Source organism: Asterias amurensis, chromosome 17 (genome assembly GCF_032118995.1).
Source record: "Asterias amurensis chromosome 17, ASM3211899v1".
Lineage (NCBI taxonomy): Eukaryota > Metazoa > Echinodermata > Asteroidea > Forcipulatida > Asteriidae > Asterias > Asterias amurensis.
The window spans coordinates 11,962,976-11,977,096 of record NC_092664.1 but is presented as its reverse complement, the minus strand read 5'-3'; the positions used below and the strand labels follow the sequence as shown (position 1 = coordinate 11,977,096).

General features: G+C 38.2%; 2 protein-coding genes across 2 annotated transcripts; both read right to left on the bottom strand.

Annotated features, from left to right (window-relative positions):
* Nucleotides 1–670: 670 nt before the first annotated feature.
* On the bottom strand, nucleotides 671–4,132 carry LOC139949614 (cytochrome b-c1 complex subunit 7-like). Its single transcript, XM_071948051.1, has 4 exons — nucleotides 4,079–4,132; nucleotides 2,820–2,876; nucleotides 1,545–1,711; nucleotides 671–872 (listed from the first exon to the last, which is right to left on the bottom strand). The coding sequence occupies exons 1-4, from the start codon at nucleotides 4,095–4,097 to the stop codon at nucleotides 795–797; spliced, it is 321 nt and encodes a 106-aa protein (XP_071804152.1). The 5' UTR covers nucleotides 4,098–4,132; the 3' UTR covers nucleotides 671–794.
* Nucleotides 4,133–6,898: 2,766 nt separating this feature from the next.
* LOC139949612 (E3 SUMO-protein ligase NSE2-like) lies at nucleotides 6,899–13,967 on the bottom strand. Its single transcript, XM_071948049.1, has 6 exons — nucleotides 13,826–13,967; nucleotides 12,914–13,054; nucleotides 11,950–12,062; nucleotides 10,630–10,783; nucleotides 9,393–9,582; nucleotides 6,899–8,089 (listed from the first exon to the last, which is right to left on the bottom strand). Exons 2-6 carry the CDS (start codon nucleotides 13,044–13,046, stop codon nucleotides 7,990–7,992), a joined length of 690 nt encoding a protein of 229 aa, XP_071804150.1. The 5' UTR covers nucleotides 13,047–13,054; nucleotides 13,826–13,967; the 3' UTR covers nucleotides 6,899–7,989.
* Nucleotides 13,968–14,121: the final 154 nt, after the last annotated feature.

Genomic DNA, 14,121 nt, shown 5'->3' with positions numbered 1-14,121 from the left:
TTTCCTTTTACTGTGCGAACTAACACGGTCGGCCATTTATGGGAGTCAAAAATTTGACTCCCATAAATGGCCGACCGTGTTAGTCGACGAGGTAAAAGGAAAACCGTGCAATTTCGAGGCATGTTTGTGTGGATCATTGTATTCTACTTTTACATCTTTCTACCCGTACGCATTTTATAACAAACGGTTACAGACGCTTTTCAAAGACCAACTCGACCGATCCAAGGCAACGTGATCCTTTAAGGCTCAAACAAACTTATCACTAGATAGGCTCTGTATCGTTAGTTGTTTAAAAGGGATCTTTAATTTGTTCAATGAATGTACATGTACATAAGTTTCTGCTTTATGCTCTAGAGGTTTGGGAGCTTCAGAACTTATACTGTATTTAAATGCACAACTGATTCTTTCTACGAACCTTTCTCCAGGATTTAGAAATATTTTGTAAGAGAGAGACGTTGTCTAACTTTTAAACTTCAAATTCTTCGTAAGTTCACACTAAATCATGCAATCTCTAAAATAAACCTTGTTTGAGGATTTACTATGCTTCTCTCATCTCTGTATCGTAATTTCTCTTAAGTTTATAACAACATTAAGGTAAATCTAATAAAATGATGCCCATGGACAAAATTTCTCAGTCCCCCAAATTTCTAAAAATCCTGTCTACTCCGGATTTTTAATTTCAATTCCATTCAGTTCCACAGAGTAAAATACAAACTATATTACACTTTCAAACAGTGAGAACAAAGGAAGGAGGAGCAAAGTTTCTTGCAGACAATAAGACGCCGTAGAAAACGCTAGCGAAGATTCCACTCTCTCTTCTCCTTTACTTCCCTTTCAACTTCATCCATGTAAGGTTTCAGATAACGGAAATCCTGTTGGAAATGAAAGACGGTCCATTACAGTAGGTTACATTACAGAAACAATTTACACTTTCGAGGCACTGGACACATTTGGAATTTGCCAAAGACCAGTATTCTCACTTGGTGTATCCCAACATTTGTAAGCACAGGCCTGATACAGAGCCATCAAAGGCGATTGCCTCCATGCCTTGATGCCCTTGAAATGCTCCAGTACTAGTTTACAATTTCCTCATAGGGTGCCCTTTATCAAGGATATAATGCCTTGGCAGTGGCCTTGCCCTTTCAAAAATGAAGCATACAGGTCAGTAAAGCATTAAATAACAAATCTGTGAACAGTTTGACTCATTTGGTAATCAAAGTTGCACAAGAATAATGAAAGAAATAACACCATTGTTGCACAAAATTGTGTGCTTTCAGATGCATAATAAAAGGCTTCAGGCTTCAAGTCTTTTATCGCCTGAGTGAGAAATTACCTCTTTCTCAAAAACTTTGCTTCTTCATAGGGAGCTGTTTCTCACAATATTTTATACTACCAACAGCTCTCCATTGCTCATTACCAAGAAAGATTTGATGCTAACAATTATTTTGAGTAATTACCAATAGTGTCCAGTGCCGTTTTGAAGTTGAGCTCTGGATGTTTGTGTATCAAGGTTTATAGAGTTTAGATACAAATATTGGACTAACCTCTTCATATTTCGTCCACTCCTCCTTGGGCAGAACATTATGCCTGATTGTGAGATTAAAAGCTCTCTTGATGCGGAACACCCTCATGTTATAATCATCTTCAGGTAGGCGTCGGATAGCTTCCTTGACCACCGGTGTCATACGCAGTGTATCATCACGCAGCAGTCCTGAGAAGAAAACACACAAGACAAGTTTTACAAAGCATCAATGTATTTTGCGAAGGGAGCGTCTCAAAAGTCAGACTTGTTCCAGGGTAAAAGAAGGTTCTCTAGTCTTGGTGCAAGGTGTTCTTGTTGAGTTGGTAAAACATCTATGGTAATACCATCGGCTCTACATAATGAACATGCACATACACTCAATGCTACACACGTTGCGCAATTACGTTTCTGTAAGCCGCGATGTCGTCAGCAAGATAGTGTTTTGATAGTAGTTGTGTGATCTAGAAGTTCTCCAAAAAACATTTTTGCCAACTTTCAATAGTAATGTGCATGGCGAGGAGAAGTGGAGCAGGGGATTGCGATCGTTGAGTAATGGTTAATAACATGTTACACCAAGACTACACATTTCCATGGACACAAGCCCTCAATCTAGATTCACTTGGACCACATCACTGTGCCCAAGTAATAGTACGGGAGTAGTCCTAAGATTGAGTAGGTGCACTAGAATTTTGAAAAAGGTCAAAACCTATTATTGGTTTCCTCCTCTTAGAATTCCCCTTTAACCAGCGTACAAATTTGCTACATCCCTTCAAGAGGGAAGCTCAACTTAAGGTCTTAATTATAACAATAATAATAGTGACTTCTTTTATAGCGCCCGAATCCGTCACTCAGTAGTCGAATCCGTAATAGCACCCGAATCCGTCGCTCTTAGTACTCATAGCTTCAGTGTTCAGTCTTTTTCTTGCAAGGAGTGAGGATGTTTTAAAGTATGAGACCTATTCCTTTTACATAGCAGTTTTTAGCACCATTTAATGGTTTACAAGGTGCTAAGGCGTAATATGCTGCCAATCAAACCAGGAACACCGGGGTAAATCCCCAATTTTTTTTAACGTGCCCTGGGTTCTTTTACGTGCATTACACAACCCACAGGACCTGTGGCTTTATGTCCCATCCCAAGGACGCAGCAATAATGGGGCTCTGATGATCAGAAACACGAGTGCTGAGTCCAGTGCTCTTTAACCCCTCGACCACAACACGCCACTTGTAGTGTTTGCACATTACAGCCAACTCAAAGATGTGTCATACATGTAGGTTATTTCAAGACAAATTTTCTTACCTAATTGATTGAACCCAGCTCTGGCATAATACCACTTGCGAAGGCCTTCCCAAAGTCCTGAAAATAAATTTAAAAAGATGATTACATCATTTTTAACTTTTATGGAATTAACGAATGAATCTGACGTCAGTCTGACAAAAATTTAAATGTGCCTTGTTCAAGGAACGTTACAGAATTGGTAAGAAACCAAAATCGTGATGATCACAGATTTACATAAAACTTACACGGTCTGATGATGATAGTATTAAAACATCCCTTGAAATATTTCTGTCTGAAATGTCAAATTTGATGAGAAATAAATAATCTAACTTCGTGTTTGGAGTTTATCGCTCAGTGAGCGTTTTGATTCATTGTTATTTTTGGCATCGATGCAATGCGAAATGGTTGATTACACTGCCAGCAACTGTTCCATTGGCAAAAACCGATTCTGTAATGTAATAACAACTTTTAATAATAACTTGATTTAAAAGGTGGTTCTGCTGGTTTTTTACTGCGTTACGTTTTTGTTTCTGCTGCAAGGAAAACTTTCTGTATCCTGCCACCACTTTTGTATTCTTCAATCATGTTTATAAAGTCAAAAAAGAACCTATTTCATCATTTGATGTTGACTTAAAATAAATTATAAATTTCATAAAATAAAATAAATACTATTTTTATTTCAAAACAAATACAACTATAGCAGAGCACAATGTTTATTGTTACGCAAAATGTATCAGTTGCTACTTAAATTAAAAACGACCATTTGCTATTCATCCTTTCCTACTTAGCATTCATTTTATTTCAGTGTGCACAAAACATTTTCAGTCGAAATATTTTGCTATGCAAAATTGCCGTATGAAATCATTCCCTGCTGGGCAGGATTCATTATCATACAAATTGTCCCCAACCCTAGGCTAGTTTACTCAACTGAGGTATTCCTTTTTGGAAAAAAAAAATTATTGAAAAAGTGGTGGCAGGCAGAAATTTGTACCCCAACACTGTCCAAAATAAACTGCTTACACCATAGAGTAAGCTTACACTTACAGGCTAAATACTAATATTCAAAGTTCTATTCACTTTATGAGAATCTCGACCTCCGTGCATGAGCCAAATGACGACTATTTTTACAAAAAATATACTGCCGTTTCCCAGCAAAATTACATAATGACAGAAACACATACACTTCCCTATTATTTCAAAAACATTAACATGTAAAAAGTACACAGTTACTTGCACAATAAGTAAATAAAACATCGTTTTATTGGAAGGAAAATACTTACCTCTACTTTGCGACGCCATGTTGGTTTCGATAAAGAACTGATAATGCTGGTACTTTGTCACAGCTATCATGTTCCATGCGCCATCGGCGGTGCTGGCAACCAGCGTAAAACGCCGGTTACTCTTAAAGGCGCACTCTCTTCTATTTTATTTAGAGTAGTGAACTGAAACTTTCACAGATGACTTTAATTATATCTTTCTTGACTTATTGATCAGTATTACATACATTGACACTAAAGAAATGAGGACAGAAACTAAGTTTGACGACCCTGTTGTTTATTTCCTCCAATTAAAATAGTATTTGAGTAATTTTTTATTTTTTTTTAATGAGGAGTCATTTATTTAATAATGAGTAGAGAACAAGGTTTTCTTTTATGGAGACTTTGGAACACAATGAGTGGCGCAGACTTAAAAACCAAGTAAATTTTCCATTGTTTACCAAAGTTCCAAGCTTGTGCACATTACCGAGAACAGTGGGTTTCCCTTCATAGTCTGCTGCCACCTAGCGTCCCAAAAAGTTCCCAATTTTAAACTCATACAAACTCAAAGAAGATACAGATACACATGCAGTCAGCACAGGCTGGCTGGTATTATTAGGTGTTCGGCCACCAGCCGAACAACTATTGTTATTGTTCTGTTTTTTTTTTTTTTTTTTTTAGGTGTTCGGCCACCAGCCGAACAACTATTGTTATTGTTCTGTTTTTTTTTTTTTTTTTTTTTTTCTGCGTGTTCTTCTCCTCGAACGTTCTCGCGCGATTTTCGCAAAAACTAAAGCTTGTATGAACCTGAAACTTACCACATATATTGATCTTAATGAGTAGACGAAACAGCAACATTTTTGGAATGATGACGTCATTGATGACGTCATTACGTTCAAAAAAACGCTAAAAATTGGAGAGTTCATATCTTGAGAACTACAAATGCCACACACAAGATATTTGGTGCATATAAAAGGTCTTGTAATTAGCTACAAAAGTCGTGCACAACGTGACCTCATGTGACTTTTACTTCCGGTTGAAACCGGAAGTTCAAAATTTCAAAAGTTCATATCTCAAGAACTATATATCATATTCGCAAAATTTGAATATCAGTTTGAAGATCAGTTATCCTGCTCAAACTTTTGCACAAACATAATGCCAGTTGAATTTTGCCTTCTGGTCGTAAAAGCGCGCGTTTGTGTTGACCTCCATTCATTACGCGTAGAAACCAGATAGTATCGCCATTCATGTATGTGAATGCTACTATTGTATTGTGGGTGTGTGGGTGTGTGTGCGTGTAGTTCATGTAGGCCTACATTGTATCCATGCTCTACGACAAAACAGCACTGCGTGGCTGTGGGCATTACGGGTTGTGTATACACATGCAGACTCCGTTGAAGGCGCGCGTAATTCAAATTCCACTACGCTGGGATTCGCCTCATCTTTCTTCGTGCGATTTTGAACAAAATGTTAAACTACTATGAACTTGTTGAACAAAACTAACGCTTGTATGAACTTGAAACTTACCATGAACATAAACCTTAGTGTGCAGACGAAACCAAACCTTTTTTTGGAATGATGACATCATCGATGACGTCATTAAGTTAAATAAACGGTAAATAATTGAAAAATTCATATCTTGAGAACCACAAACGCTACGTACAAGATTCTTTCACTACATGAAACCTCTTGTAATGTTCTACAAATGTTGTACACAACGTGACCTCATTTGACCATTCACCCGAACACCCTGAGTTTGTACACAAACTCTCAATTTCTAGTTTTTTTTTTTTTTCTGCGTGTTCTTCTCCTCGAACGTTCTCGCGCGATTTTCGCAAAAACTAAAGCTTGTATGAACCTGAAACTTACCATATATATTGATCTTAATGAGTAGACGAAACAGCAACATTTTTGGAATGATGACGTCATTGATGACGTCATTACGTTCAAAAAAACGCTAAAAATTGGAGAGTTCATATCTTGAGAACTACAAATGCCACACACAAGATATTTGGTGCATATAAAAGGTCTTGTAATTAGCTACAAAAGTCGTGCACAACGTGACCTCATGTGACTTTTACTTCCGGTTGAAACAGGAAGTTCAAAATTTCAAAAGTTCATATCTCAAGAACTATATATCATATTTGCAAAATTTGAATATCAGTTTGAAGATCAGTTATCCTGCTCAAACTTTTGCACAAACATAATGGCAGTTGAATTTTGCCTTCTGGTCGTAAAAGCGCGCGTTTGTGTTGACCTCCATTCATTACGCGTAGAAACCAGATAGTATCGCCATTCATGTATGTGAATGCTACTATTGTATTGTGGGTGTGTGGGTGTGTGTGCGTGTAGTTCATGTAGGCCTACATTGTATCCATGCTCTACGACAAAACAGCACTGCGTGGCTGTGGGCATTACGGGTTGTGTATACACATGCAGACTCCGTTGAAGGCGCGCGTAATTCAAATTCCACTACGCTGGGATTCGCCTCATCTTTCTTCGTGCGATTTTGAACAAAATGTTAAACTACTATGAACTTGAAACTTATCATAAACATGAACCTTCATGAGTAGATGAACCCGCAACTTTTTTGGAATGATGACGTCATTGATGACGTCATTACGTTAAATAAACGGTAAATAATTGAAAAATTCATATCTTGAGAACCACAAACGCTACGTACAAGATTCTTTCACTACATGAAACCTCTTGTAATGTTCTACAAATGTTGTACACAACGTGACCTCATTTGACCATTCACCCGAACACCCTGAGTTTGTACACAAACTCTCAATTTCTAGTTTTTTTGTATCAGTTTGAAAATATTACATTCATAGTGTCTAGAACACAGTCCTGACAGTAACATGTCATCATTTAGTGTTTCATTGATATCAATATTTATTTATTTTTATTTAACAACAATATACAGGTATACAAAAAAACAAATCAGTAACAAACCAGAAACTTTAATAACTTCTGAAACTTCACTGGAATGGAATGGATATGATTAAAAGAGTTTCTCAGGTTTCAAACTGTTTACCATGACAGGAATTTTGAATTTACAAAATAATGATCAGCATTCAGCCCTTGTCTTCTTAAAAAAACAAGGATGGCAAAAACAAACTTACAAAATGCCATAAACCAATGTTTCCTGAATGCGAACAACCTGTACTATATCTTAAAAACAAATATACAGTGTATGAGCAACACAAAACATAATGGCAAAAAGGATCATTTCTTAACAACGAAGTTTTGAGAAATTTCAAAGCATAGGGTTGTAAGTTTTTCTCAGGAATGGGAGAAAAAGTTTGAAAAAAAAGAAAAACAAGAAAAAAAAGGCACAGCTGTGAATAATGTAATAAACTCTCGCTATAACAAGGTAACTGGAACTGGTCAAATAACCTCTTTATAAAATAAACGTTGTTAAAAGACGACAGCTAAACAAAGAGGCACAGAGCAGAAGTGAGATTTGGGACTTCCAGAATGTACTCTTTATAAGCAGAACCTCTTCTTAAAGGCAGTGGACACTATTGGTAATTACTCAAAATAATTATTAGCATAAAACCTTACTTCGTAACGAGTATTTGGGAGCTGTTGAACATTGTGAGAAACAGCTCCCTCTGAAGTAACGTAGTTTTCGAGAAAGAAGGAATTTTCCATGAATTTGATTTTGAGACCTCGGAACTAGAAGTTTAGGTCTCGAAATCAAGCATCTGAAAGCACACAGCTTCGTGTGACAAGGGTGTTTTTTCTTTCAATATTATCTTGCAACTTCAACGACCAATATTGAGCTAAAACTTTCACAGGTTTGTTATTTTATGCATATGTTGAGATACACCAAGTGAAAAGACTGGTCGTTGACGATTACCAATAGTGCCAAGTGTCTTTAACACTTCTCTTTATAACGAGAGTTGACTATATCTGGTTCTGCTTCTCTATTTATTTCTCTGATTGATAAGTCTCTTCAGTTGCCGGTTGTCTACAAGGTCTGTCTTATCGAGAGGAGTCTTGTTTCCGCAGCCAGAGACGGGGCATCTGTAAATAAAATAGAAAAAAAGAATAACTTTCAGCATTGCTGTGATCTGATAAAATTATACTAAAGTTTATGGAGTGTACGGGTTCGGATTTTTGTTCTTTTATAAGAAATCACCTAACTTCACAAGGCCAGATGGCCACTTAGAGATAAGGGCTTCACTTTATAACTGATTTGGGCTGCCAACTCAAATCAGCTCTCACCAGGGGCCAATTTCATAGAGCTGCTTAAGCAAAAAATTTGCTTAAGCACTAAAATAGCTCGCTTATTTTACTGCCATATACATTGCTTATGACTAGTATTAAGCTGTTGTTTACTTAGCATTACAATTGAGTGGAGTCTTGGCCGGTAATCTGATTTTACTAAGCAATGAATTTTTTGCTTAAGGAAAATTTTTTGCTTAAAGCTATTGGACCCTTTTGGTAAACAGTGTTGTCCAAGGCCAACACTTTGTGTACCACAACTTCTATATCAAATAACAAACCTGTGAAAGTTTAGGCTCAATCGGTCATCGGAGTCGGGAGAAAACAACGGAAAAACCCACCCATGTTTCCGCGCGTTTCGCCGTGTCATGACATGTGTTTAAAATAAATCCGTAATTCTTGTTAACGAGAATTTATATTGTTTTACCGTTTTCTCAAAAAGTAAAGCATTTCATGGACTAATATTTCAAGAGAAGTCTTTCACCATTACCTTCTGTAAACCCTGTAAATTATTTGTAAATCTGTGAACTTTTTTTTTTTTTTCTGTACCGAAAGGGTCCAATGGCTTTAAGCAGCTCTATGAAATTGGGCCCAGGACTTCGTTGGCACTAGCCTTTTGTCAAGGCCTTCATGGATGGGAGAGCCGCAGAGACCACGCACGAGAGTGACAATGTCACGTGGGCCTTTCCCAAGGGTTAAGTGCCTTGTTCAAGGGCACCAGTGTCCTGACTCTCACTCTGCTACTGACGACCAGAGTTTGGGTTCAGTAAATTAGACCGCTCAAAGGGGGTTGTTTCTAACAATGTTTAATAACGTCAATAGCTCTCCAGTGCAGATAACCAAGTAAATTTGTATGGTAAATAACTTGTTGGGTAACTAAAAACAGTACACCCTGCCTTTAAGTAAAAATACCCACAAAGTCAAGCCCGGTTCATACTTGCTGCGAATTAAATTATGGTGCAAATTTTGGCGTCACAAATTCAGAACGAACAAATCGGAAGAGTTGCCCCGAAAACATAGTGAAAACAGAGCTGTGACATCAAATTCACGCGAAGCGTTTGCAGGCAGTATGAACCGGGCTTCACACTGATGTGTGACTTACAACGCATTTTTGCGATTTCTCAGCATCTGCATTATAGCAGTCTTCTCGTATGTGTGCTGACAATGTTTGTTTGTTACCGGGTCAACCATTTCGCACTTTGTGATTGGACACTTGGTGGACACCTCGCATTGTGTCATGACGACATCCTCATCCTCTGTGACCTCATTGGCTGATCGGACCATAGTTTCCCCTATCAGAAAAATGATTAGCATAAATGCAAGTAAGATTTCTCATGAATGTGATTGAAATACTCCTGGCGAGGCACAGGGCAGGGGTTCACCAGTTAAGCCAGAGATATAAGTGTAAGTAACGTACCTTCATGATCAAAACAACCTCCATGGCTGTACATGGAATTATAAATCTTCACCCAGTTTTTACACAATCAATCAATCAGAGGGAATTTATGTAGCGCCAAAATCAACCAAAGTTGTTCAAAGGCGCTCAAACTGTGTGCGTGTGCTCTCCCTCTGTTTCATAATAAGTACTTATATAGCGCAATTCAGTACTGCAAGTACTCTCAATGCGCTTTACAAAACAAATAACAAATTTAAACAAGAGAAAGCAACAAATAAACTAAATAATACAAGATTACAAAAATTGAGTGAACAGGTGGGTTTGAGATGTGATTTGAAGAGGTCCGCCATTATCTGAGAACGGAGGGTAGCAGGAAGAGAGTTCCACAGGGTGGGTGTGCTGAATGCAAAGGCTCTTTTACCGTACGTTTTTGTTCTGTATGGGGGAACTTGTAGGAGAAGCTGTGAAGAGGATCTATAAGTGACCTTGTCGGGGTGTATGGCGTTATCAGTTCAGAAATGTAATGAGGGGAGAGACCATGGACAGCATTGAACGTGAGGAGCAGGACTTTGTACTGTATGCGAGCATTGACAGGAAGCCAGTGGACTTCTTGTAGAATGAAGGTGATGTGGTTGTGCTTCTTCACAGCTTCTCCTACAAGTTCCCAAATACAAATGTCACATTGGCAATTGGCAATTTGAATGTGCGAATTTAACTGACAGACAGTAACACTTCTCAGATTCAAATTTTCAGGGCTTAAAAAATGTTTACATAACCACATCACTTTGAAGTGAAATGTTTCTCAAAATGCTATCGAAAGCTGCTGTATAGTACGCTTATAACCAAAAGTTTGTATTAGCATACATTTGAAGAGTGATTAACAAATGTATACGGCCCTTTAAACAGCTCTATGAAATTTGGCCCAGATCAAACATTGACTTACCAGCATTTTTGTACTGCCATAACTTTTCTTTAAGTTCATCGATCTTGGTGTGTGATACTGCCTTGTCACTGCTACCCTGAGCTTCATTGAGTGCTTTTTCAATAAGATCTGGTACTTCAATGTCCATCTGCTCATCAATGCTCAGCTTTTGAACCTGGATGTAGACATTTAATAATAATACAATATAAATAAATTGTTGATTGGGCCCACTCCAGGAGGTATATCACTCAGGTGTTGTTCGAACCATAGAGAAAGAACCACGGAAGAAGTTTGAATTTCTTTACTTCAGAGGAAACACGTTCGAAGCCACTAATCCGTTGCAGTCTTATGCTAATCTTATTATGACTATTGGCAGAAACCTCCGTTTTACGGTCAGCCAATTGTCCACAGTGGAGCAGCGCACTGTACTGTGGGTAACCGATGTGCGCAGAACCCAAATGCTGAATGAAAGAGTGGCAGGAAAAGAATATTTTTGTGATTGCATGCGTCTTTATGAATTAGGGTGAACTGTACTTGACTGGGCATGCGATGAAGTCTTATTTTTGACGCAAAATATCTACTCCATTATTGTGGAATATCTTGCAGCGAAATGACGCCAGAAAATAGACACGGCATTCTTCAACGCATGCCCCAAATGAGCTGTAGTTTACCAGTGTAAAATGCGGCGACACGGCACGGGCACAAAGGCTCGTTGATCTCTATTGTTACTGCCCTGGTAGTTCGAACTCCTTCCGTGGTCCTTTTTCTATGTTCGAACCCACCACCTTTGCATTGCTACAACTGCTCTAGCACTGCAAAGGTGTTGGGTTCAAATTTCGCCCGGGTGATTTCTCTCTGTTTTTTTTTTCACAGAACTCGGCAAAGTACTATTAGTATACTGTACTTAATGGCACTGGACTCCTTTGGTTTTTACTCAAACAACATTATTAGCATAAAAAACTTGGTACTGAGCAACCGAGAGTATAAAACATTGTGAGAAACGGCTCCCTCTGAAGTAACCTAGTTTTTTGAGTTCTCACTAAAATATTTGCAGGCCTCATGAAGCATTTTTTTCAGGCCTCTCAAAGCACACATATTTGTGCAACAAGAGTGATTTTCTTTCATTATTCTCTTGCAACTGAAATGAAGAAATGAGTTCAAATGTTTACAGATTTGTTATTTTACGCATATGTTGGGATACAACAAGTACATTGTAAATGCTGGTCTTTGACAATTACCAAACAAATCCAATGCCTTGGATACACGTCGGTGTATAAAGGGTAAAAAACACATTGAAATGATATTCAGGAGAAATTTTTGAAACTGGGACTAAGAACTGACCTGACCCTTGACCTGCTTGACTGTTTTGACATATTGCTGTAGATCGTGTTCCATCATTGCGTAATCTTGCATCATCTCCTTCAGGTCTAGTAACTGACCCTCTGTGTCGTCTCCTATAATAAGCAAAAGGTGCCAAGCAAGAAAAATCTCAATGGCCGTTCCTGCTTTATTAAATACTTAAGGGTGCTCCCCATGTGACATGTCCGAATTGGCAAAAAAACAGACCCATGAATTCATGCATGACATTTATCACGGAGGCAACGGAGGCGATTGCCTCCGTTGTCTCTTGCCATTGCCTTGGTGCCCTTGAAATGCTCCAGTAGAAATTGGGGCCCTTCCCCTTTCAAAAACAAAGCATACAGGCCGGTGACAACATACACCGCGGTAGCAAATCTGCCTAACCATAACGTAACGCATTGGGGTTCTGAATCGCGATAAACCTTTTTGCTTCAAATCACATAGTCCCATACTTTGACAGAAAATCCCAAATTGCGGACCAGTGAAATAGCTTTTGGACAAGCGAAATGTCAAGCTAACTGGTCCAAGGCTTACTGGCTAGTCGCTGAAAAATTTAAAGGAACATGTTGCCTCGATCGAGTTGGTCTTCGAAAAGCGTTTGTAACTGTTTTTTATAAAAATGCATGGTTGGAAAGATGTTTAAAAAGTATAATACAATGATCCCACAAATTTGGGTGCAAAATAACACGGTCGGCCATTTATGGGAGTAAAAAATTTGACTCCCATAAATGGCCGACCGTGTTAGTCGACGAGATAAAGGGAAAATCGTGCAATTTAGAGGCATGTTTGTGTGGATCATTGTATTCTACTTTTACAACATCTTTCTACCCATATGCATTTTATAACAAACGGTTACAAATGCTTTTCATAGACCAACTCGGCCGATCCAAGGCAACGTGTTCCTTTAAGGGCAACCCTGCAAGAACTAGAGGGAGAGTATTGTTACCCTCGGTGGCCATTTCTGCTAAGTCAAGGGACACCTCAATGATGTCTTCCATTCCGATGGTGATGTAGGATTGGACCTTATCCACACTCCGGAGGGCGCCATCAACCATCTGCAATGACGCTATGCCAGACATCTTCAGAACTGTTGGGGAAAAGAAGCAGTGCCAATCAAGTTGTTATTTTTATTATTTATTATCATTTATTGGGCCATTTCACAAAGTACAGGAACGATAATTGCAAACTCTCCGGGAGCGTTACAATTATGGTAACTACTTACCGTCATAACACAAAGAATCGTCGCTTACCAAGCATAATGAGTAGTTAACGTAAACCCTCCTAGTCCTACCGAAGGGAGGAGGGTTATTTCGTTATCGCAACTACATGAACTACAACTAGTATACATAACATAGCCCAACTTATTATTAAATGCTCTCTTTTAACATCGGTGTCTGTCATCACACAGTGCTATTACACTCAACACTGTGATGACACTGATGTTAAAAGAGAGTCATCATTGATTTAACAGCTCTGCTCGACCGATAAGTTGTAAAACACCAAAAAAATACACACTACACAGCTACTGTACTATACTAGCCTCTGAGTCTGACTCTGACAACTAAGCTAAGTGCAAATATTCAGCGCTTTGCTTCTTACATTTGAATACAAGCAGTGAAATTCATTTGTAAGCACAGCCATGAAATTATATTCAAGCAAATCATAACAAATCAATTTACAATTTTGATAAATAGGCCCTAAAAAATATATTAATAAGAAAAGAAAATCCAGAGGAAGAAAAAAAGAAAGGAAAAAAATCACATCATTAATGCTTTGTCTATGTAGATTTTAGTCAAAAATCAAATGCATAGCCATAAATCAAGTTACAAAATTATCAATGAAGTCAAAAGTCTTGTACTTTGTATGGATTGTTGTTGTTTTTCCGATGAAATTTCAGCAAGAAGAGCTGTCAACAATCATCTTCAAACCATCAAACCACACATGCAGGTGTCAAGTGAATGCCGCTCTCATTTAAGTTTGGGCCCCACTAACTTTGGTGCTAACACGAAATTTTAAATAATGTTTACAATGACCGTCACTGTACGCATTGCTCGAGAGTTTGGATAAAAATAACCGTTCACAACCGTCACTTGTGGATCAACACAGTGCAACACTGAGCTTGAAAATGTTGTCATGTTTTGTTATGAAAACATC